Source organism: Pygocentrus nattereri, chromosome 24 (genome assembly GCF_015220715.1).
Source record: "Pygocentrus nattereri isolate fPygNat1 chromosome 24, fPygNat1.pri, whole genome shotgun sequence".
In the NCBI taxonomy this organism is placed as follows: Eukaryota; Metazoa; Chordata; class Actinopteri; order Characiformes; family Serrasalmidae; genus Pygocentrus; species Pygocentrus nattereri.
In genome coordinates this window covers 16030586-16057480 of record NC_051234.1, presented here as the reverse complement: position 1 = coordinate 16057480, position 26895 = coordinate 16030586, and the positions used below count along the sequence as shown (strand labels likewise).

At 42.5% G+C, this 26895-nt stretch overlaps 1 protein-coding gene across 1 annotated transcript in view; it reads right to left on the bottom strand.

The window, feature by feature from the left end:
* Positions 1-26895, bottom strand: part of bmp6 (bone morphogenetic protein 6) — a 61060-nt gene that overhangs the window by 3190 nt on the left and 30975 nt on the right. The window contains exons 3-4 of the mRNA XM_017696161.2: positions 17929-18077; positions 16854-17048 (exon numbers count right to left, since the gene is read on the bottom strand). Of these exons, the coding sequence (XP_017551650.1) occupies positions 16854-17048; positions 17929-18077 (344 nt within the window). The remainder of the gene's footprint in view (positions 1-16853; positions 17049-17928; positions 18078-26895) is intronic.

Genomic DNA, 26895 nt, shown 5'->3' with positions numbered 1-26895 from the left:
TGCTGGGGCGGTAGCATCTCCACTGCAGACAGGAAGAAACTGGACAAACTGATCAGGAGGGCTGGCTTGGTCCTAGGGACTCCTCTAGATCCAGTGCAGGCAGTGGGAGAAAGGAGGATGCTGAAGAAACTAGCATCCATGCTGGAGAACTACTCCCACCCCATGCATGAGACTCTGGCAGCACTGGGCAGTTCCTTCAGTGACCGGCTCCTTCACCTCAAGTGTGTGAAGGAGCGCTATTGCAGGTCCTTCCTTCCTGCTGCTGTGAGACTGTACAACCAGCACTGCTCCCAGTAGACCACACACACATACAATATACACTTACATTCAGAATGCGAACATTTTTCATTGTGCAATATGCTAAGTGCAATACAGATTCCTATGCAACTCTTATTTTATTTTATTTTATTATTATCCTTATTTTCCTGTAAATAGCCTAGAGATTTAGCTTTAATTTTTATTATTTATAATGTTGATAAAGTTTATACTGTTTCCCATTTCTATTACTGAGTGCCTTACTCCTGTTACTGTGCTGCTGCTGTAATACTGTGAATTTCCCCGCTGTGGGACTAATAAAGGATTATCTTATCTTATCTATCTTATCAGTAACTGGTAACGAGTGCCATGTGCCACAATTAATGCAGTAATTAGTTTGAGTGTCACTTCTGTAAAAGTACTTGAGCCTGCAAAGACTGTGTATTTGATTTAGTATTACTGCAATAGCTGCATAGCATTTGGCTAAAGTGATTTGTCCATGCAATGGACAATTCCAGTAAACCAACAACTTGATAGACTATCTGTACAAAGTCTTCAAATCACTTTTTCCATGTTCTGATTATCATTGGTGTAGTTATGATGTGCTGCTCATTAGCCTAGCCAAGAAGCACCTGTCCAAAGTCACTGCCTTACTCGCACAACCTGTTGGTATTTTTTTTTACAGAAGAATAATTTTTGTGATTCTTCTGTAAAACTACTTGAGAAAGAGACATTGTCACGGTCATATTTATGCCACTGGAAAACACTAGCTCTTTTTTAACTTTTCATATTGAACAGACTGATCGAAATGCTCCAAATTTCAATCCAATACACTTTTTGTGGAATTCAGTGTAATATTCCGTGGTGGAGAGACCTCTGAAAATTGACAATGAGGCGTTACAGTTGAAGAAAAATCTGAAAGTTGACAAGGTTGAAGTTAAACATCACCTCCTGGCTTTTAGCTTCAGTATACAGTGTTAGCAACACCGCTCAGTTTCTTGGTATTGGTGAGTACTATAAAACGTGTACTCATACTTGACCAAAAAAATGGTACCATTGCATTCAATGATTCCTGCATTAAACATTGAACGTAATTATTAATTAATAAACATTGTATGTAACATTAATAACTTACATAATATGATTATCACTGCATCTATATCAGTCTCTCCACGTTAATAAAACAAAAAGTTAGGAACATGGGACAGGAATATCTTACGTTTTATTTCATGTCATTTTTTTTAAAGTGAGCTCATTTTTATACAAATGTGGTAAAAAAGGTTCTTCTAACTGGTTTGATTGAGTGAGTGAGTTTTGTTCAGCTGTTTGAGAACTGATGACTGAAGTTGAAAGCCAGGAGGTGATGTACATGGTAGGACAATACAGTCTCTCTACAGCCTGTTTCACAAAAGCAGTTTCAAACATTAATGTTTAATCTACTCAGTCAAACAAAGTAAAGATGGCAAATGTGGATTTTTTACTTTCCTGCTCCTCATTATTAGCCTTCATGTTTCCCCCTCTACTAGGGAAGCAGTTGCAATTGTGTGTGTTTAATTGGTTAAAATCGCACAGTGAATTCCTGGTGGGAATCTTCCAAGGCAGAATATTTAAAGTGACCACTGACTTTGTGTCCAACCTCCATGGAGTCAGTAACACTTTGCTGTGTGACCAAAGCCTCCTATACTGGGTTTATTCATTAGCGCAGCAGCTACCCTTGGCTTATTTCACATAATATGAGCTGATATTAGAATGTTGGTAACAATTAAATCTTATGAGTACAAATACAAGTAAATAAGCACGATGTCAGCCTGATACCCAATACCAGTATAAGTATTGATGCATCCCTTGTACAAAGAAATGTGGGAAGGTATTTTAAATTGAGTTTTTTTCTAGAGAAGGGAGACACCATGTTGTATGTTATGAGCTTTCTCATTCATGAATCCTCATTTATAATGTCTATGGTGACACAACCCCAAAGTGGCCAAACCTTCAGCTCACTGTGCTGAAAATACAGTGTTCACTTAAACAGGGCAGGGAAAATGCAGGTTCAGAAAATTTTATAATTATTATTGTTTTTAACAGTTGCAGTCCTGAAAACCCCCTCAGCAGCCCCTTTCTGCATCTCTGAATGTGTACTACAAGTAGTCTTTCAGTAGCACAATGCTGATGGGATTTTTCTGATTTCATTAGATGGTGGGTTTTACATTGAAACTTGGCTATTTCAGTTTCCCCCAGCAGGCTGAGGGTGGCAGACACCAACAGACTCAACAAACTGATCCGCAAAGCCGGTGATGTTGTGGGTGTGGAGCTGGACTTGCTGACGGCAGTGTCAGAGAGGAGGATGCTGTCTAAGCTGCAGGCCGTTATGGACAATGGCTCCCAGCCACTCTACGATATGGTGATGAGACACAGGAGCACATTCAGTGCAAGACTCATTCCTCCAAAATGCACCACAGAGCCCCGCAGGAAGTTATTCTTACCTGTGGCCATCAAACTCTCAACTCCTCCCTCAGTATGTGATTCACAAAGTGTGGTTCATCTGTGCAAAACTCAATACCCAACTGTATTGTTCATATGTGTAATAATTATAATTGTGTGCAATAACTCAGAGGTACAATAATTTGAACTGCCTTATACTAGGTATTTAATATTATCACAGTCACCGCCACTTTACTGTATTCATAAGAAATTAAATCTCATGTACATATTGCACATTTCTTTTTATCTCTGTTTTAAATTATTAAAGTGTTTATTCTTTTACATAAATGGTTGCAACTGTAACAACTGCAATTTTCCTCTGGGATCAATAAAGCATTCTGATTCTGATGATTCTGATTCTGATTTTAACTCTTGTTCAAACAACTGAAGTAAATTCAGCTGAAGTGAAGGTAAAATCTACCTGGCAATCTAGATTTGTTTCCTTAGTTTGGCCTATTTTCTTTGTCTCAATAGGTAAAAAACTTGTCTCCGGCATCCATTTTGAGCTGAATAAAGATAGAGTAGATGACTATGAGTCGATGAGTTACACTAACATTAGCTTGGTTGTACTTATTAGCTCAACAGCTAGACTCGAGAACACCACAGAGAAAACATTGGTTTTATGTTGTTAAGCATATCATGTTGTTCTCGAATACTGCAACACCACAAATATAATATTAAATTATAGTTTTAGGACCGAATGCATGGGTCACCTTTCCATCTCCTTGAAACTTAGCATTCCAGACAGAGGTTCTATTTTTTTTTTCATTTATGAATTTGATATAGATAGAGAAATAAAACAGCTCATGAATAAAAAAAAAAGTGCGAAAGAGAAAGGATCAGTGAGAGAGAGAATGAGAGGGCATTACATATGATATCAGCTTTGACCAGATGCGATCACTTCCTGTTATTTTATGTCCCTGCCCAGAAAGAAGCATTCTGGCCTTACAATATGTGGAGCTGACCACAGAAATAGTGCAGTGTACTTATGCCTGGTGCAGTGCCAAGCAGGCCAGTTAGAGGCCTTAGACAGAGAGCATGTAAAAGCAGGACATGAACAGGGACAACTCAGTCAAACTACTCAGAGAAACTCGTAAAACCTCAGCGCTGGAAATGATGACAAACAAACTACATGCTAAAAGATACTCTTGCAGTAAGATCTTCAGTAAAACCAGTTCTTCTACCAGTGTTAATCTAAGAAGATTTTGTATGTGCTTGATTTTATACACCTGTTAGCAGTGTGTGTTACTGAAACAACTAAACCCAATAATTTTGGCCATATAGTGTATTTAACTCAGTTAATTACCTGGTTTATATGGTGTGTTAGAGCAGGATACAGCCAGTGCCTTGCCTTTCTCCTAGTAAATTAAGAATGAAAACTACAGCACTAGTTTGCATTCTTAATTTACCACACCTGATACTGCTAGTCACTGTAGTGCATACACTAGGTAAGGTGTGTGAGATTAGGGTTATAGCTTATCTCTGCGGTAGGGAAGCTCTCCCAGCTTAAATCTTCCACAAGCCTGAATTTCAACAGCAAGCAACAAGTCCTGGCAAACTCCACCTTCCACTGTGGAGAACAGTGTAGGTGCCTGCCCACTGTACCGCACATGTTCAAGTAGTGGTAGTTCTAAAGATTGGTAGGAAATTGCACCACTGGCATGGGCTCGTCTAGGCTCTGGATACTGGGCTATAGCAAGCCATTTTTTCCTTTTATTTGTCATTGGTCTTTTTTTAAATGCCAAATTATAAGAATTTTGTAAAAACATTACAAAATATTACATTTTTCACTAGACTGTGAAACAGTTTTAAACTGCTCTGTCTCAAACCAAATTTTCAAGTATCTAATCTGCTCCTCCAGCCCTTCATTTCTGTTTTTTTCTCTTTCAAGTAGAAGTTTACTTGTGAGTCTGACAGCAAAAATAAAATGTGTACTGTTAACATTGCAAGTTGCAACTGTACAGATCAAAGAATGAAGGTGACCGAAAACCTGACATTAATTTGTACCATGAAACGAAACATTCTTCTACCAATAGCTAGGTCAGTCTTCAAGCCCTTTTATTTTTTATTACTTTATTCACTTTTTCTGCTAACATTTAGTTGCTGCTGTGATTAGAAAGATGAACTTGAAAATGCTGTGTAAATAATGTAATCTACTGTTTACAATATATAGTTTCTTACTATATATATAGCTGTCTATATATAGATCTACATATTGAACACAATTATATATATCCATCCATTATCTTCCGCTTGTCCGGGGTTCGGGTCGCGGGGGCAGCATCCTAAGCAATGAAGCCCAGACCTCCCTTTCCCCAGCCACTTCCACCAGCTCTCCAAGGGGGATTCCGAGGCGCTCCTAGGCTAGCTGGGCGATATAGTCGCGCCAGCGTGTCCTGGGTCTTCCCCGGGGTCTCCTCCCAGGTGGACTCGCCTGTGACACCTCCCGAGGGAGGCGTCCAGGAGGCATCCTAACCAGATGCCCGAACCACCTCAGCTGGCTCCTCTCGACGTGAAGAAGCAGCGGCTCTACTCCGAGTCCCTCCCGGATGACTGAACTTCTCACCCTATCTCTAAGGGAGAGTCCAGACACCCTGCAGAGGAAACTCATTTCGGCCGCTTGTATTCGCGATCTTATTCTTTCGGTCATTACCCAAAGCTCATGACCATAGGTGAGGGTGGGAACGTAGATCGACCGGTAAATCAAGAGCCTTGCCTTATGGCTCAGCTCTTTCTTTACCACAACAGACCGGTAAAGAGCCCGCATCACTGCTGACCCAGCACCAATCCGCCTGTCAATCTCCCGCTCCCTTGTACCATCACTCGTGAACAAGACCCCGAGATACTTGAACTCCTCCACTTGAGGCAAGAGCCTATCCCCGACCCAGAGAGGGCTCTCCACCCTTTTCCGCCTGAGAACCATGGTCTCGGATTTAGAGGTACTGATTCTCATCCCAGCCGCTTCACACTCGGCTGCAAACCGATCCAGCGAAAGCTGAAGTTTGCGGCCTGATGTCCCCAATAGGACCACGTCATCTGCAAACAGCAGTGATGTGACCCTGAGGTCACCAAACCGGACACCCTCCATCCCTTGACTGCGCCTAGAAATTCTATCCATAAAAATTATAAATAGAATCGGTGACAAAGGGCAGCCCTGACGGAGTCCAACTCTCACTGGGAACGAGTCTGACTTACTGCCGGCTATGCGAACCAAACTCCAGCTTTGTTTGTACAGGGCCTGAATGGCTCGTAGCAAAGAGCCATGTACCCCATACTCCCGAAGCACCTCCCACAGAATACCCCGGGGAACACAGTCGAATGCCTTCTCCAGATCCACAAAGCACATGTGGACTGGTTGGGCAAACTCCCATGAACCCACCAGAATCCTGGAGAGGGTGAAGAGTTGGTCCAGTGTTCCACGACCAGGGCGGAACCCGCACTGTTCCTCCTGGATCTGAGGTTCGACTATAAGCCGGACTCTCTTCTCCAGTACCCCTGCATAGACCTTGCCAGGGAGGCTGAGAAGTGTGATTCCCCTGTAGTTGGAACACACCCTCCGGTCCCCTTTTTTAAAAAGAGGCACCACCACCCCAGTCTGCCAATCCAGTGGCACCGCCCCCGATGTCCACGCAATGTTGAAAAGGCGTGTCAACCAAGACAGCCCCACAACATCCAGAGCCTTGAGGAACTCAGGGCGGATCTCATCCACCCCTGGAGCCTTGCCACCAAGGAGCTTCTTAACTACCTTAGCGACTTCGGCCTCAGTAATGGACAAGCCTATTCCCATGTCCCCAGACTCAGCCTCCTCACTGGAGAACGTGTCGGTGGGATTGAGAAGGTCCTCAAAGTGTTCCTTCCACCGCCCAATGACGTCTTCAGTCGAAGTCAGCAGCACACCATCTCCACTATATACAGTGCTAGTGGCACACTGCTTTCCCCTTCTGAGTCGCCTGACGGTTTGCCAGAATCTTTTCGGAGCCGACTTAAAGTCAGTTTCCAAGGCCTCACCAAACTCCTCCCATACACGGGTTTTTGACTTGGCAACAACTGAAGCCGCAGATCGCTTGGCCTGTCGATACCTGCCAGCTGCCTCTGGTGTCCCACAGGCCAACCATGCCCGGTAAGACTCCTTCTTCAGCTTGACGGCATCTCTCACCTGGGGTGTCCACCACCGGTTTCGAGGATTACCGCCCCGACAGGCACCAACTACCTTACGGCCACAGCTACAGTCAGCCGCTTCAGCAATGGAGGAACGGAACATGGCCCATTCTTAGTCAATGTCCCCCACCTCCCCCGATATCTGGTCAAAGTTCTGACGGAGGTGTGAGTTGAAGATCAATCTGACAGGTTCTTCTGCTAGACGTTCCCAGCAAACCCTCACTATGCGTTTGGGCTTGCCTGGTCTGACCGGCATCTTCCCCCACCACCTGATCCAACTCACCACCAGGTGGTGATCAGTTGACAGCTCAGCTCCTCTCTTTACCCGAGTGTCCAAAACACATGGCCGCAAGTCCGATGACACGACTACAAAGTCAATCATTGAACTGCGGCCTAGGGTGTCCTGGTGCCATGTGCACTTATGGACATCCTTGTGTTCAAACATGGTGTTCGTGATGGACAAACTGTCGTTTGCGCAGAAGTCCAAAAACTGAACACCACTCGGGTTCAGATCAGAGAGGCCATTCCTCCCAATCACACCCCTCCAGGTCTCACTGTCATTGCCCACGTGAGCGTTGAAGTCCCCCAGTAGGACAATAGAGTCTCCAGGAGGAGCACTTTCAAGCACCCTTCCCAAGGACTCTAAGAAGGCTGGGTACTCTGAACTGCTGTTCGGTGCATAAGCACAGACAACAGTCAGGACCCGTTCCCCAACCCGAAGGCGTAGGGAAGCTACCCTCTCGTCCACCGGAGAAAACCCCAACATACAGGCACCGAGTCGAGGGGCTATGAGAAAGCCCACACCTGCCCGCCGCCTCTCACCATGGGCAACTCCAGAAAAAACTAAAGTCCAGCCCCTCTCAAGGAGATTGGACCCAGAGCCCAAGCTGTGTGTTGAGGTGAGCCCGACTATATCTAGCCGGTATCTCTCAACCTCGCGCACCAACTCAGGCTCCTTCCCCGCCAGTGAGGTAACGTTCCAAGTTCCAAAAGCCAGTTTCAGCAACCGAGGATCAGAACGCCAAGGCCCACGCCTTCGGACACTGCCCGATCCACAACGCACCAAACCCCTACTACTGCCCCTCCCATTGGTGGTGGGTCGATGGGAGGGGGGACTCATGTAACTCCTTCGGGCTGGGCCCGGCCGGGCACCATGAGTAAATGCCCGGCCACCAGACGCTCGCTGGCGAGCCCCTCCCCCAGGCCTGGCTCCAGGGTGGGGCCCCGGTAACCCTGTTCCGGGCAGGGTACACAAGTCCTGTTTTTGTGTCTTTATAGGGGTTATTATGGATCACACTTTGTCTGACCTGTCACCTAGGACCAGTTTGCCATGGGAGACCCTACCAGGAGCTTTTGCTCCAGACAACATAGCTCCTAAGATCATTCAAGCATGCAAACCCCTCCACCACGATAAGGTGGTGATCCAAGGAGAGGATATATATATATATATATCGCTGCTCAAAACCTCCTGTCTCCAAAATGGTAACTTTACAGAAGTAACCACAGTCAAAGGAACCACATGTTTTTCCAAGTAATTTTAGATCATTCCTGTTGAAAAACAGAATATATATATATATATATATATATATATATATATATATATATATATAAATATATGCCCAATCACAATGATTTGAGATGACAATACTGCAATACTGCAATAACACTGCAAAAATTTTTCACAGCCATTAGATTTTTATTTTATTTTCATTTTATACTGCAACAAACAATATGTAAATTGAGAGTGTTGAGGCAAATAAAAGGTAAAGAAAAGAAAGCAGTAAATGCATTTATTGAGACACATGTTTATGAAAACAAAGACAAAAAGGTCTTTGCCTGTATCTTCACTCTTGTTAAGAAGAGCTTTGCTTGACCCTACACATAATTCTGTGCAACTGCGCAGTACTTATTTGACAGTACAATCAGTGCTAGCTAATCCAAACTAAATCCAGTTAACCAGGACTAGTTATGCTCACTTTTTAATTAAATATGTAGTTAGCTCTTTACAGACCGACATCCACGATATGCTCAATAAAGTTAAAATTTCATGATCATGACAGTCCTACTAATAACTATATTGGCTTTAGGGTTGTAGAGGTCAGCAACCTCATTTGCAAGTGCTATTCCCACTCCAGGCCTGGAATAAAGGTAAATTAGACAATTTATCGACCAGCTGGATGATTATTAAGAGAGTGGAGATAATGCAGGAAACAATTATAATTACGTTGCAACATTGCAACAATTCCGCACACACACACACACACACCAACACACACACGCACACACACACACACACACACACACACACACACACACACACACACACACACACACACACACACACACACATCTTCTAAGCCACTCCTCCCTCAGGGTTGTGAAACTAATAATAGTAATGTCATATTAAACATTTCAATAGAATGGCATTAACAGAGCATGACCCCTCAAAGTAAGATCTGATTTTATTGTTATTGTGATTTCATAAACCTTTACATAATTTATACAAGAACATCTCATTTTAGGCTGAGCCCCAGGTGTCTGCAAATTCTAGGCTCACACCTGACCTCCACTGTTTCTTTTTATATTTCAGGAATATGAGATCTGTTTTCAACATGTTCGGTCATGAAAATTGTGGTCTGGATGCTGATAAATCTGATTAGTAACTGGGCCTTGCAACACTATTGTTATTGGATTTATTTTTTTTTCTCTGTGGGATGAATTAGAATTTCTTATCCCACAATTTTGGAGAAGTCAACACTCTGGAACATGTGGTCTGATTATGTGAGCTAAATTGTGGACTTGTATACAGCTTTTTGGACTGGATGTACAGTTTCTATATAGCAACTGTTTAAATTCAGATTTTAACTCTTTGGAATAGTAGAAATTTGTTGCCGATTTTTTATATGCCCTTCTTATGTCTCCATGATAAAAGCAACAACCTAGCAACCACCTAGGATAGGACAGATACTACCTGGAATGCCCCATAACTACCTGTCAACCATATCAACTGCTTACCAACAAAACCACATCCTAGGTGGTAAATTAAGCAATCACCTAGCAACACTATGGCAACCACCTGGTACACCATAGCAGCCACCTAGCAACCCCTTGGCAACCACCAGAGATACCATAACAACCAGCTGGAACATCAAAGCAAATGCCTAGCAACCACCTAGCATAACATGGCAACCACCTAGTAACATTCTAGCAACCACCAATCAACATATTAGCAATAACCTTGGATACCTGAACAGTACTATAGCAACAACCTCACAACCACCTAAAACTGACTAAAATACCTTAACTAGCTAGAACCTCCAGGGAATTGTCTAAGCTTTAACATTTCATTCTAGATTCTGAATCTTAGTCCTGGCAACCCACAGAGCTACAGATTTTCAACTATTCCCTGCCCCAAACACACCTGATTCAGGTAATGAACGGTTCCATCAGTAGATGAGCTGCAACAGGTGTGTTGAGTCAAGGAATAGTTGACACTGCAATGCTGTGGGTTACCAGAGGCAGGATTATCAAACTCTGGTTTCCACCAAAAAGATTCGAAAAAGAATAGAATATTACCTGACAAACTTGGGCTAAGCAGCTCCAGTGAGATTCTACATAGATAGATTTTTACTGATTCTTTTTGTTCTCTTACTGAAGTTGTTTTGTTAGTATACTTTTACGTCTGCTCAGTCATTATTTCAATACAGAAGACTTTTCCTTGATTAGGCTACTCTGCCCATTTCTTGACTGAGTGAAGGGCTCAAACTGTAAGCACAGTGGTGAAATTTCCAAGCCTATGAACATTTTAGTCTTGTGCCTCAGGCCTTGATGTGTAGACCCTTAAATGAGACTGCCTTTTGTATTCCTCTCTCTCTATCCAGCCTGCCAAGGGTAAATATTTACTGAGATAAATCTGCCAGTAGGAACGTAGGAACGGCTTCTAAGGCCTGCCCAGCATGCCCCTGGGGGTCCCCCTTCCCCCTGATCCTTTGCATTTGCCCTATTTCACACTAACCCACCTACCCCCATCTTAGACTACCACAGCACCTAAATAATCACATACACCCACACGAATAAACACTTATCCAAAGCCCTATAATGGGAAGACTTTACGTATACACACTGTGGGAATGTGTAGTCTAAAACCATAGGCTTATACATGATTTTAATGTCAGTGTACATGAGAGAACTGGGCCTCAAATTAAATGACTGACCATGGGGAGAAACATAATAGTAGACATACGCACATTTTGTTTAACTACCTCTTTACTTTTTACTGCTGCCAGTATTTACAGTCAGGGAGCTCTTCAGGAGAAATAAAGCAGATATTTAGGGTGCTGTTTCATTGAGTGTAAAGGCCAGATTTGTGGTACCTCATAAAGCACCTCTCCCATTCCTGCCTACAAAAATTTAATGCCGCACACCTACTGCTGAGAGTTGGGCCCACTGGGCCCCCTGTAGGCCCCTGTATACTCTGCCTGTACCTCTCCCCACCTCACCCCCAGCCTGAGAAAGCAGGCATACTGATCCCAGTATGCTAAGGCACCACTGAGCTTTCTATCTCACTGATAAACACTTATCTTTATTACTCTCTAAAATCTTGGGCCCGGTTAGTGACTATAAATCACTTTCCTGAAGGAGAATGCAAAAATCTTAAGAGGCTATAAAACCCAAATAAATAATAATATAAACCAGAGAAAACAAATGGCCTAATAAAACAAAATTTGTTGTATTTCTCTGTAGTTGGTTAAAGAACAGAAAACCCATTAACTCGAAACTCACTGCTTCTGCACCTGCCCATTGACTTTTCTTATAAATAAATTGAGTCAACAGGTCTTTTCTTTTCCTAGTACATGAAAGTAATCATCAATGGCATGTGACTGTACTACAGATACCTAACACAGAAATTTGATTGGATTATTACTTTAAGGGTCAAGTTACTCAAGCAGTTTGCTGGCCATTTTGTGAGAAAAAGGTTGACCCGCAATTACTCAACCACAGGGCAGACGTCACGTCAAACACACGAATGAGACGAGTGACACGCACTGGCTACACAGGAACATCTAAAGAGAAGGAACAGAAGCCCTAAAGCCCTCTCTCTCTGTCTCTCTCTCTCTGTCTCTCTCTCTGTCTCTCAGCTCCCATGAAGACTTGAAAGGGAATGTTACTGTCGTCTGCGTCCATGTGAAGTTTATCTTTCTTCCTGTCTTTCATCACTGCTGTTATTAAGCCCCTCTCTCCGGAGCACGTTGATGTCTAATTATGCCGACGGTAAACAAAAGGAAGGCTGGGGGGGGGGCAAGGGGCTGTGGGGGCCAAGGGTCGGGAGGGTGGCCCAGATGAAACCTTGCAGCTGGACAGTGGTGTGTTATTATAATTCTTTAAGCGATACTGTTAGCTCTGTCAGACGCTTTAGCACAGTGGCTAATGACGGTCCTGAGGTAATTACAGGTCTTGTTCAGGAACGCCTCTTTGAGCAAAGCTAGATGGTCGTTAACTTCTCTGGAGCGGAGGGCCAGCCCAGCTCCCGCTGCAACGCAAACCAGCAATTATCCTTAAACGTGTTTGGTGCTTTTTTGTTCTTTTTTTTTTTTGCAGATATACAAAGTTGTGAAAGACAGTCAAAGCTAACTGTAGGCTAAATAATCCCTCTGTTCTGGGATGAACTGGGAACAGATCCCCAGAGAAAATCATTCTGCAAAGATTCTAAAAGAGCAGTCAGGCCTCTAGCATTCCAGATACAAGAAAAGATACAAAAGCCTATTGTTGTCTTGTGTGTCTTAATATGGGGAAGATGCACAACACACAGGCTGTCACTGTATGCTTTGAGAAGTGTGATGTGGTATTGGAACCATATGCCAGCTAAACAAGAGTCACAGAGGGACTGCTATCACACGGGCCTCACAACTTCCTGCTCTGAATCTAAATATTTACGTTCTAGTCATCCCAAGTGGAGCAGGCAAATAAGACTGAATTTGGGTTATATAAAGTCCAATCCTACAAGACAAATTAAGCAGATTTTCCTCATTACCCATGACGTATAGCCTGCAAATTTCTGAAGGTTCGAGTTTCGCCACTACTGTATGAGCTGAGAAGACTGATATAAATAACTTGTAGTCAACCAACCTATGAATGTAAACAGGGCTGGTTTACAATCTGAATATGAAAACATTTATAGTACATGATTTTGCTTCAGCATATGAGCTTTTCTACAGAAACAAAGCTAAAAATGTTCCTTTAGGAAACCCAAATCAATAAAGAGATATCCTTAATATCTCAGTAGTTTCTTTTAGACAGACATGAGGATCAAATAGAAAGAGATAGGAGACCTTTGCTTCCTTTCGCTCAGACATTTTTCCTCAGCAAAAGAGGCCAGTAATCTCACTTGTTTTCTCTTGAGTTTTAGTAGAGATATGAAGAAAGTCTCACATTATGCTCAGATTATCCATCCAGGACTCTTGAGCCATCAAAGAGCAACAGTTGAGCAATTTTTCTCTGGTTCTACTCTTAGCAGATTTTCTCACCATTTTACAAATCAGCTCATAAATGATCAAAAATGATCATAAATTATCCCCCTTAGCTGAGAGCTGTACCAACTTTCCTTATACTGTAATGTTGGCACAGCACGCAAGCGCGTGTCGCAAAATGCACGTTTACAGATTTAACCTTCAGACCCAATGCAGTTCGCTCCCAAATGCTAAATTAGCACTGGATCAAGTGAGTATTAGTGCTAAGCCATCTGGTCCTTCCCAAGCCCAGCTCCCACAAAACACAAAGACCACCTCAAAGCCGTGATGTAATGGGAAACAGAGATTCTGGATTTAGACCTCCTAAACCTCTTTCCCATCAAGAGCTGTCCAAACTAGCTCAGTACTGAGAGGCAATTGTGTAACATGCACAAAACTCATTGAGTAACCCTGCTATTACCAAAACTGTGTGTTAGGTTTCACACCCTCAAACAATCAAGTTTTGGGGCTACCTGAAGGAACTATCACAAAAATAAATGATTCCAGACGTTCCAAGGATATTCTAGAAATGCCCACTGTGAAATTTATGTGTAAAGCTTTTTTGCAGAAATTAATATTGTCAGAAGAATTAGCAAATCAAATGAAGTATAGGAAGAGGAACAAGTAGGGACATGAAAAAATGAGTAGAAGGCACAGGTAAAATATCATCAAATTTTGTTCTTTTGTGGTTCAGGAGACTTCCTTACGAGAAACAGCATTACACAAAAGGATACACGAGATACAGGAGAAATGAGTGTAGTTGCAGATAAACATGAGTGTGATTATCTTGGCAAATGTGAGTATATTATAAGAATTTATTGAGACCTTTACTAAATTAAGTAAGTTCTGAGCACTGACAGGCTGAGCTCTCACTTCTTCTAAGTCTGCAGCAACGCTGGCAGCACTGCTCCCCATTCACACCTGGAACCTTGTAACTCTAATGAGTCATATGACATCAGGGAGGGACAACGACACAACTGGGCACAATTTGGACATGTTCACTGTGAGGTGTACTCACTTGTGTAGCCAGCCATGTAGACTTAATGGCTGTGTGTTAAGTTCTTTTCAGAGGACAGTGAATCTGTACTGCTATACAAGCTATACACTGACTACTTTGATATACCCAAGTATCATTTCTATGGTGTTGTCCCATGAAAAGATATAATAAAATATTTGCACAAATGTCGGGGGTGTACTCACTTCTGTGAGATACTGTGTGTGTGTGTCTCACCAGCCACTTTATTAGGTACACCTTGACACCTTGCTAGTAAAAGGTTGGACCCCTTTTTTGCCTTCAGAACTGCCTTAACTCATCGTGGTATACTGTCAACAAGGTGTTGGAAACAGAGATTTTGGTTGGTTATTTGAGTTACTGTTGCCTTTCCATCATCTTGAACCAGTCTGCCCATTCTCCTCTGACCTCTCACATCAACAAGGCATTTTCATCCACACAACTGCCGCTCACTGGATATTTTCTCTTTTTCGGACCATTCTCTGTAAACCCTAGAGATGGGTGTGCGTGAAAATCCCAGTAGATCAGCAGTTTCTGAAATACTCAGACCAGCCCATCTGGCACCAACCATGCCATGTTCAAAGTCACTTAAATCACCTTTCTTCCCCATTCTGATGCTCAGTTTGCTCTTTAGCATCTTGCGTCTTGATGACCTCTACATGCCTAAATACACTGAGTTGCAGCCATGTGATTGGCTGATTAGCTACTACACACACACACATATATTGCCTCCAAGTAGTTGCAGGTTTACACATTTGGCACACTTAGCATTGTGAAATTTGGACAGTAGATGGGCCTGGACATGTGAAATGCACAAGTTTGCTCATGATCATTTGGAGGACTGGTTCAAGGTTCTCTGGTCTAATGAGACCAAGATCGAGGTCTTTGGTGCTAACCACACCCGGAGCGTTCGGTGAGAGGATGGCACTGCATACGACTCCAAGAATACCATCCCTACAGTCAAGCTTGGTGGTATCAGCACCATGCTGTGGGGCTGCTTCTCAGCCAAGGGGCCTGGCCATCTGGCCGCATCCACGGGAAGATGAATAGCACAGCCCACCTGGAGATTTTGGCCAAAAACCTCTGCTCCTCCATCAAGGATCTTAAGATGGGTTGTCATTTCATCTTCCAACAAGACAACGACCCCAAGCACACGGCCAAGAAAACCAAGGCCTGGTTTAAGAGGGAAAAGATCAAGTTGTTGTAGTGGCCTAGTCAGTCTCCTGACCTTAACCCAATAGAAAACCTGTGGAAGGAGCTCAAGATCCAAGTCCAGATGATCTGCATGGAGGAGTGGTCCAAGATTACTCCAGAGACCTGTGCCGGCCTGATTGGGTCTAATAAAAACTATTAATAGCTGTAATTGCAAACAAGGGTTGTTCCACAAAATATTAAACCTATGGGTTGAATAATTATTGATCCTAATTTTTATGTTTAAAATGTATTATAATGTATTATAAGTCTTCCGCCGGAAGACTGCTGGGACAGGCTCCAGCACCCCCCCCGCGACCCTGACAGAGAAGCGGCTTAGAAAAAGGATGGATGGATGGATGGATGGATGGATGGATGGATGGATGGATGGATGTATTATAAGGTAATTGAGCAACTGATTTTATTTGTGTGTAATATTTAGGCATCTGTTAATAAATGCTACTCTTGTTCAAAGTTTGAAGGCAAGTAGTTTTGTAAAATCTGCAGGGGGTTGAATACTATTTGGAGGTACTGAATAAAGATGGATGGATGGATGGATGGATGGATGGATGGATAGATAGATGGATGAATAGATAGACAGAAGCTTTTGTCACAATAAAGAATAGGCTCAAACAATATAAGTCAGTCATATGTGAGGACTGTTTTCCAGTTCATGGGCAGCAACCACCTTAAAAACAAAACACCATTGTGGTAAGAATAATAACATCATGTCAAATGTATCTTAAATAAGAGATAATTAACACAAGCCAGCAAAACTGATTCTGTAGGACTCAAATGAATTCATGTTAACTATTGTTATTTAAGTAACTAAGGAATTGTAGATGAAATAATGGGTATTACAAGATTTGCATTAGTACATTCAACAAAAAAATAAAATAAACCAAGAAAAATTAAGTCAGCACAATTTACAGTGTAGCTATTTTAAACCAAGCATAATATCTTATCCCCTTTAAACTTTCCCTCAACTTCCTTTGTGGTATTCTGAGGAAAATTATTCAGAACCGACAGTCATCATAATGAGTGTCTGGGATGATGACATATCATGAATGTGGTGGGATGTTTACTAAAAATACGCCAAATCTCTTTTTAATTTCATTTAGATGATCCAACGTATTGCTACTTGTACAATTCATTGACAAGACAAGTCTGCTTAGCATGTCATTTCATTGCCAAAAATGGGGAAGTGGTCTGAAGATTAGGCTTAGGTTTAGGCAATAGTAGAGGTGACCAACCTGTGTGTCCGGGGCCCTTGTGCGCCTCCTGTGGATGATTGGAGCGGTTACGGCTCTGCTGTCTGCGTTTTCCTGTGGAACGGGCCGTGCGGACATGGACCTCGCTCACCTTGAAGAAGGCCACCATGAAGGGCTGCCGCTCCAGAGCTCCATCACGGCCCACTAAACCTGCTTCTCTGGGGCTGATATTTTGTCCTATGAAGAAGGAAAAAGTGTCAAAAATAACATTTAATCTTTAGAGGTCATGTGTTTCAATGGCAATAATATAAGCATATTATCAGGATTTCTCACATTTATCAAATTATAAATATTAAAACATCCAGAGAAATTTGGTTAAGAGTGTGGATTTTAAATGATGATATGGTATCTATGTTTGTAACAGTAAGAAAATGAGACAGTGGTACTGCATTTATAAACATTTATGTTATGTCTGTTGTCATGATGAGCTTATGTAGGTGTCAGAAATCCTTTTGGCCAGTACCCAGGAGTAAAGTGTTACCAGGATATTTTCTATTCACTTTTTAATTAGAAGAAAAGGATAATAATTTTTCATATTTTTGCTTAGTTTTGTTATCAAACATATGGTACATATGGTAGATATACTGTACTATGTTGTATGATTTAAATAGCATAGCAAGAAAACAAAAATACCTCTTGAATTTAAATCATGCCAATATGCTAATTGTGCATGTGTGTGTGTGCGTTGTCATGCCTACTGGTCTATAAATATTTTGTAGGGCTTGCTTTGTATTGTCAAACTAGTGTGTGATTTAGCTTGATAATGAAGGTCCTGAAAAAATAATTGAAAAAAAAAAAATGTATGAACATATGTGATATGTTACATCAAGAAATACAGAAAATGCACAGGGTCCAGAGAACTTTGAGATTCAGAATGACCATTGCATAGCACAGTTTTTCTTCATCCTAGGTTTGGACAGCCCCTCTACTGAACATAATTGGCTTGATAATTATATGAGGTATAGAATCACCAAACCTCTTACCCGCAAGCCTGTTGATGATTTTTACAAAAAAGTGTAGAGCTTAAACCCAGATCAGCTCCTGTCCTGTCTCTTACCACTGCTGGTCTCCACACTGATCTGTAGACCCAGATTGTGATGGGGACTCATAACCCACAGGTTGCTGGTGGCTGTGATGTCAAACTCTAGCCAGCCTTCTTCCACTGCCCATAGCTGGCGGGACTCCAAAAGAAACAGATCCGCATCTCTGCAGTCAAAAAACACTTACAGGTTATTATCTGTGAACTACATCCAAAGTGACATTTAGGTGTTTCAGAAGTTTGTTTTGACACTTTGGAGGAAAAGCCTAGTATATTTTTTTTTCTCTCATGCTTTCTCTCCATGTTGTTCTTCTTTGTGGTATCTTTGTGATAATACCTATTAGTCCTGCTGTATTTGGACTGTTGATTATGATTGGAATGTAGATTATGTATAGATATTCAAATTGTTAACACACTGCATATTACAGCTCATCTGACCTATTCATGCTCCATGAGGTTATGTTGGAGAATGTTGGAGAATTCTATGCTAAGCAGAAAGTTAATTGGTGCTAGGTTTGTTGTTGCTAGAAAGCCAAGTCAATGTCATAGCCTACACCACTAGCCACTGTAGCATGGCTGAAGTCAATCTTAGAGCTCTACTGACATTTTCCCATTGTGGTGTGAACTGTCACTTCAACTTACTTCAGTAAAGTTGAGCTTGAGAGAGAGAGTTGAGACAGAGATAGAGAAGAAAATCCCAATGAAAAACTCACAAGTCTCCAGAAAGTTCAGAGAGTATTGTAGTTTGGTGTAATTGTAAGGCAGGATGAGATAACAGGTAAAAAACACACTAATGCTACATGCTAATTCAAATGGAAGTTGTGTGCAATCATTTCTTATTATGTTGGATAGAATTTTTGGCAATGTTCAGTAAAGCTTGTTCAACCTAGCAGCAGCTGAGTGCATTCATGGCCGGAAATAATTCTACATAGCGGGAGGTGACACTGAACTGTAGTCTTTATTGGACAGACATACAGACAGAGAGACAGACTGATTGATTAACTGATTGATATGCAAAGGTCGAGGCTGACCGGTTTGGCAGATAGCCATGGACTAACAAGCTTTACTAGTAATTAAGAGCAGGCTTAATCTAAAATATTAACTGATTTCCTATAGAACCGCAAAATGCACAGTAAAGAATATGTTATTGGAATGTTATTTGAATCTAACAAGTTCCAAATATCTGTGCTTAAGCTAAACTTCAGTTGCAAAAGTGAAAGTAAACCACCATCAGTTTGTTGCTTACATAACACAGAAAGTCTCTAACAGAAATTAGCAATATTTCAACTATGGTTTGCAAAAATGGACACATTGCCACAATGGGCAAAAAGATGACCACAGAATCTCTCTGGTGGCCGAGAGTCAGATAAATTTCTCAGGGTTAGGGTTAGAATTACAGATAGAGTTAGGTTTGGTATTGAAGTTAAGATTAGGTTTAGTGAGTGATAGTTTTAGGGTTAGAAAAAACCTTTTTTTAACAAAGCAACTTTAATGTCATTTAAAGATAAGATTGCACTTTGAATCATCCAAAGTGTTAAATAACTAAATTTACAGACTGACTGCTGCAAGGGCCCATGTGACAACATGTCTTTATTAAATCCACTGTCCTATATTGTAGCTGTGTTATGGTAAGGTATGCATCAGCATGCATATTGTGCAATTTCTGCCTCAGTGTACCTACAGAATTTCACACCTTTTAGATCTTCTCTTGAATTTACATGTCTGCCCTAAAAGTGGGCATTACACAGAGGCCTTATACTAATGACACACCATGCTGGTCAGCAGAAAGCCTCCTCCTTACTGTGGTACTTCAAAGCAGCCCAGGCACACAGGTGTTCCGGGAATGCCCCTGCAGTCATGCTTCAACCACAGCTCTTTACTGTGCACTAATTAGAACTGCTCCAAAGGCCTCAATATAACGTCCGTTTCATACAGAGTTCACACATTGCGATTGGAATGAACTGCTGGTGTTAACTCTACGCTACTGGACAGTCACCTTCCCAAAGTATGTGTCTGGTAGCAGCATCTAGATGGCCGTACTGTAAAACTCTAAATATAATTTTAATGATAAGGTTTGAGGTAACAAGAGTTTTTATTACAAAAATCATTGTGCATGGTTAGTTTAAAAATGCACATTTGTGGCCCTGTTGTACTATTTTGGCCAGTCTTAACAGATATTTGTACAATATTGCTTTTGCATATGGCTTGGTGGACATATTCCTGTGGTTTGGCAACAAATACTATACCAGTATGCTGCAGCCATAATGCTCTGAATTTTTCATGACGTACTGAAAGATCCCTGAAATAGATGAGTAAGCATCTTAATTTGTTCCTTACTTTTTAACAGTGTTGAACTATGATTATTAGACCTTCTGTTCAGGGCATACATTTCAAAACTCAAAATCTTAACATTAATGCTCTTTTCTGACAGCACTTTAATGGGATCCTAGTAGTACAAATATAGTCTGTTCCAGATTAAACATGGTTATTTAAAGTTTGTAAATGTCATGATTGGGCCCCTCCCAGTCCTGTCCATGTGCTTTGTGTTTTGGATCTTCCATGTGCCTTTGTTTTGGTCCTGTCCTAACCCTAACCCTAACCATAACCCTAACCGCACCGGCAAGCCCGCCGCCAGTCTCTCCGCCGCCAGACTCTCTCCTGTTCTCTAGTGTTATTTCTGTGTCCGTTCCCAGTCCTGTTGTTCCTGTTTCTCCTTTTGTTTCTGACCCGGTTTCTGTTTGTGTGCCTGTTTCTGTGCCTGTGTCGGTCTTGGTTCCTGTTCCCCTGTCGTTTGCGTGGTCTGTGGTCCGTTCTTGTTTTCCTTGTCCTGTTGATTCTCCGGTCATCTCTCGTTCGGCGTCGTTTTGTGGTGTGCTGCCTCGTCCTCGTTCTGATCATGTTTCTTCTGTTCCTGTGTCTGGTGTTGTGTCTCCCGTTTCTCTGCCTGTTCCTGCTCCGGCTTGTGTTCCTGCTTCTGTGTCTGTGTCCTTTTCTGTTTCTGTTCCTGTGCCTGTTTCCATTCCTGTGCCTTTGGCTTCTGCTCCCACTTCTGTGCCTGTGCCCATGGTTCCTGTTCCCTCCCCTGTCTGTCTGTGCCTTTCGCTTCCGTTCGTGTTCCTGCTTCTGTGCTTGTTTAGTTGTATCCTTGGTGTCTGTTTTGGTTTTGTTGTTTTTTGGTTTGGCACTCCTCAGTGTGCACGCTTTGGGGGGGTAGGGGTTGGGGGTACTGTCACGATTGGCCCCTCCCAGTCCTGTCCATGTGCTTTGTGTTTTGGATCTTCCATGTGCTTTTGTTTTGGTCCCGCCCCCTCGTTTCATGACGCCTGATTGCCTCCACCTGTGTCTGCACCTGTCTCTCGTTACCCTTATGTATTTAAGCCCAGTGTTTTCCCCTATCTGGTGGCTGGTCTTTGTTATCTGCTGTGTTGAATGTACTGGTGTATGTACTGTTGTTTGTTCTGGTTTGTCTGTCTTGTCTGCCCCCTGATCAATCCGTGTTGACTCTATGACCCTGGGCTGTCTCAATCCTGATTTTGGATTGGCCCATAATAAATCTCACTTATCTCCGCACATGCGTCCGCCTCCTTACTCCCCATTACAGTAAGACATTCAATGTTCTATTTGAAGTCTGTAACAGACATTAACATACACTATATTGCCAGTCACCAATCCAAATCATTGAATTCAGGTTCTCCAATCATTTTCATGGCCACAGGTGTATAAAACCAAGCACCTAGGCCTGCAGACTGCTTCTACAAACAATTATGAAAGAATGGGTCCCTCTTAGGAGCTCAGTGAATTCCAGTGTGGTCCTATGATAGGACACCACTTGTGCAACAAGTCCAGTCATGACATATCCTCACTACTAAATATTCCACAGTCAACTGTCAGTGGTATTATAACAAAGTTGAAGTGATTGGGAATGACAGCAACAGCCATGAAGTGGTAAATGACAGAGAGGGGTCAGCGGATGCTGAGGGACATAGTGTGCAGAGGTCACCAACTTTCTGCAGAGTCAATCGCTACAGACCTCCAAACTTCATTGGCCTTCAGATTAGATCAAAAACAGCGTAGAGAGCTTCATGGAAAGGGTTTCCATGGCCGAGCAGCTGCATCCAAGCCTTACATCACCAAGCACAATGCAAAGCGTTGGATGTAGTGGCGTAAAGTGCCGCCACTGGACTCTAGAGCAGTGGCGACCCTGCTGGAGTGATGAGCCACGCTTCTCCATCCGGCAATCCGATGGATGACTCTGGGTTTGGTGGAGAATGGTACTTGTCTGACTGCATTGTGCCAAGTGTAAAGTTTGGTGGAGGGGGGGATTATGGTGTGGGGTTGTTTTTCAGGAGTTGGGCTTGGCCCCTTAGTTCCAGTGAAAGATACTCTTGATGCTTCAGCACCAAGAGATATTGCACAATTTCATGCTCTCAACTTTGTGGGTACAATTTGGGGACAGCCCCTTCCTGTTCCAACATGACTGTGCACCAGTGCACCAGTGGAAGAACTTGACGGGCCTGCACAGAGTCCTGACCTCAACCTAACAGAACACCTTTGGGATGAGTTAGAGCAGAGATTGCAAGACAGGCCATCTCATCCAACATCAGTGTCTGACCTCACAAATGTGCTTCTGGAAGAATGATCAAAAATTCCCATAAACACACTCCTAACCCTTGTGAAAAGAACATTTTTTTGTTTGTTTTTTTGATCTAGGTAAGCACTTCAATAGCATTTCACTTATATATAGGAAAGAAAATGACATATAAAGGAATATATCATTAGCAGTAGTCTACTGTAGCACTAATGTAATATAATTAGTGAAAACAACTTTGTAAAACTCTGTCTGCCCTGCGATGGACTGGCGACCTGTCCAGGGTGTATCCTGCCTTCCGCCCGAAGACTGCTGGGATAGGCTCCAGCACCCCCCCGCGACCCTGATGGAGAAGCGGCTTAGAAAATGGATGGATGGGTGGATGGATGGAACTTTGTAAAACATGCCATTTTCCCGATATACCATTTACAGAAACTGTATTCTGTTCTCTTCAAATGTATGTTTGCAAACTGTGGCTTCCAATAAGGAATTTGTTCAGACTTTATCGCCGATTTTAACACGCTACCATTGTTATAAAATAATTACAATGCTACTGCCTTTGTAGGCCAAGTACTAAATTTGGAGGTAAAGGGGTGCAGATTCTCCTAAGGTTCAGAATGCTGCTGATGTAGGTAAAATCAGCCTGCACACACAGCCAAAAAGTCTGCCACATCAACTCCCTCATCAACACCTTCACTAGCGGGTTGGGTCTTGTTGATTAAAGATGTTCACAGATCAGCACATTTCTCATGCACATCTGCTTATCATAGCCAGCCACTTTCTCAAGACTATCTGCCTATTAGAAGCACTGTAATTAAAGTAATTATGTGATTAAATTAGGTAAATTAAACTGTTTATAAGCAAATGCTTTTTTCAAGCCTCAACCTTGGAAATTTCCAAGTACAAGCAGAACCCCTAGTGAAGACACATGACAGAGCAAACTCAAAGTACATGTTTTATGCATTTATATACACCAGTGAGGCATAACATTATGACCATCTCCTTGTGTCTACACTAACTGTCCATTTTATCAGCTCCACTTACTACACTGTTTAAAAAAAATAAAGGGAACACTTAAACAACACAGTATAACTCCAAGTAAATCAAACCTCTGTGAAATCAAACTGTCCACTTAGGAAGCAACATTGATTGACAATCAGTTTCACATGCTGTTGTGCAGATGGAATAGACAACAGGTGGAAATTATTGGCAATTAGCAAGACACACTCAATAAAGGAGTGTTTCTGCACGTGGGGACCACAGACCACTTCTCAGTACCTATGCTTTCTGGCTGATGTTTTGGTCACTTTTGAATGTTGGTGGTGCTTTCACACTCATGGTAGCATGAGACAGACTCTACAACCCACACAAGTGGCTCAGGTAGTGCAGCTCATCCAGTATGGCACACCAATGCGAGCTGTGGCAAGAAGGTTTGCTGTGTCTGTTAGTGTAGTGTCCAGAGGCTGGAGAGGCGCTACCAGGAAACAGGCCAGTACACCAGGAGATGTGGAGGAGGCCGTAGGAGGGCAACAACCCAGCAGCAGGACCGCTACCTCCGCTTTTGTGCAAGGAGGAACAGGAGGAGCACTGCCAGAGCCCTGCAAAATTACCTCCAGCAGGCCACAAATGTGCATGTGTCTGCACAAATGGTTAGAAACTGACCCCATGAGGATGGTATGAGGGCCCGACATCCACAGATGGGGGTTGTGCTCACAGCCCAACACCTTGCAGGATGCTTGGCATTTGCCAGAGAACACCAGGATTGGCAAATTCGCCACTGGCGCCCTGTGCCCTTCACAGATGAAAGCAGGTTCACACTGAGCACATGTGACAGACGTGACAGTCTGGAGACGCCGTGGAGAGCGATCTGCTGCCTGCAACATCCTTCAGCATGACCACTGAGGGCCGCACAGCCCAGCCAAAGGTAGCCTGACTGCCATTAGGTACCAAGATGAGATCCTCAGACCCCTTGTGAGACCATATGCTGGTGCGGTTGGCCCTGGGTTCCTTCTAATGCAGGACAATGCCAGACCTCAAGTGGCTGGAGTGTGTCAGCAGTTCCTGCACGATGAAGGCATTGAAGCTATGGACTGGCCCGCCCCTTCCCCAGACCTGAATCCGATTGAGCACATCTGGGACATCATGTCTCACTCCATCCACCAATGCCACGTTGCACCACAGACTGTCCAGGAGTTGGCTGATGCTTTAGTCTAGGTCTGGGAGGAGATCCCTCAGGAGACCATCCGCCACCTCATCAGGAGCATGCCCAGGCATTGTAGGGAGGTCATACAGGCACGGGACGCCACACACAATACTGAGCCTCATTTTGACTTGTAACCTGTAGTGTGTTTTTCCACTTTAATTTTGTGTGTGACTCCAAATCCAGGCCTCCATTGGTTAATAAATTTGATTTTTGTGTGGTTTTGTTGTCAGCACATTCAACTTTGTACAAAACAAAGTATTCACTGAGAATATTTCATTCATTCAGATCTAGGATGTGTTATTTGCGTGTTCCCTTTATTTTTTTGAGCAGTGTATATAGGTGCACTTTGTAGTTCTACAGTTACTGTAGTCCATCTATTTCTCTGATACTCTGTTCCCCCTTTTTACCTGTTCTTCAGTGATCAGGACCCTCATGGATCCTCACAGAGCAGGTACTATTTGGTGGTGGATCATTCTCAGCACTGCAGTAATGCTGACGTGGTGGTGGTGTGCCAGTGTGTTGTGCTGGTTTGAGTGGATCAGACACAGGAGTGCTGCTGGAGTTTTTAAACACCTCAGTGTCACTGCTGGACTGAGAATAGTCCACCAACCAAAAATACCCCGCCAACAGTGTCCTGTGGGCAGCGTCCTGTAACCACTGATGAAGGACTAGAGGATGACCAACACAAACTATGTAGTAGGTGGACCGACAAGGTAGGAGTGTCTAATAGAGTGGACAGTGAGTGGACATGGTGAAAAACTGAAAAAGTTAAAAACTTCAGCAGCACTGCTGTCTGATCCACTTGTACCAGCACAACACACACTAACACACCACTACCACGTCAGTGTTACTGCCGTGGTGAGAAGAATCCAAAGTTTAAATTAAAAAAAAAAACCTTCCCAACATCTGCCAAAACGGTTATTTTGTGTGGTGCCATTGTAGAGACACTTTTAGTTTCCCTTTAAAAAAATCATATCAATATATTTGGATTCGCTCTTTAGAGATACATTTCTGTAAATGTTAATTATTACTATTTTTAAAAGGTATTTTTATAGTTCATAGTACTGTAAGGGTTTTGGGAAAAACTTAATGTATTATAGAACCTTTACATTTTATTATGTGAAGGTAGCTGATAGATTCTTTTTGAGGACTCAAAAGTGGCCCTCCAATGCATTGCTCAAAGAACCCTTTGTGGTAGCTTGTTTTAAAAAGTGTACTTTTAAACACAGAAGATCTACAAAACAAGGACCATATGATAAAGATTAGAGCCTACTCCATAAAACAGCAATTAAGCAATTAGTCAACATCTTCCCTTGCCTTACATTTGATTACAGTGGCAAAATCTTGTAACACTTATAGCACTTTTTATTTTGTAATAAAATGTGCTGAAAAAGGGAACAGAGAAGTCCATTTTGCTAAGGTTAGGACTCCATTTTAATTCAGACTATTGGCTTCAGACTTTTCCTGTAAACTGTGACTGGGTGACTAACCACACATTGTAACCTCATTGGTTGCTGTTTTGACACTGGACACAACACCCAATCATGCTTCTGGTGTGATTCATGGAGATCATACCTCCTTCCGCCCACAATGTCAACGTCTGACGTGTATTTGGCTTGGTTCTTTTTTAGACGTCAAACAAACTATTTCAGTCTGCCACTGCGGTGATGGCTCAGCCTGTGCAAAGTACATGGTAGAAAACTGAGATGGAGGCTTCTCGTCTGTGTCCCAGTTCTGCACTGAATTCTCAGTGCACTAGGTCACAAACATGAGTCTTTAGCCCTTGTGGACTAAAAGTATGTTTACATCTTCCAAAATTATCTATAACATGTAAGACCAATTTTCACTTACTTATATAAGTATTTGCCTGTTTATGTTGCTAAGTCATGTCCCATTCCAAATGGGATCAGAAACAATAATGAGTACGTTTTAGGTGGGGGCCCCAGTGTCTTAGTGAGTGAAGTGCATTTAACCACACACAGTGTGGGGCTGATCTTATGTCATTATAACATTTGCACCTTTCAGCTAATTTATGATCAGGTTTATATTATCATAAAGAAATCCAACTAAATCCATAGTTAATACCTCCAGAACTGAGGACATAACTTGCATATCTAATTCTACTATAGCATTATGGGGAATTCTAACAATTTTTGAGACTGTTTGCATAATTCGGTTATTACGATGCTAGCGA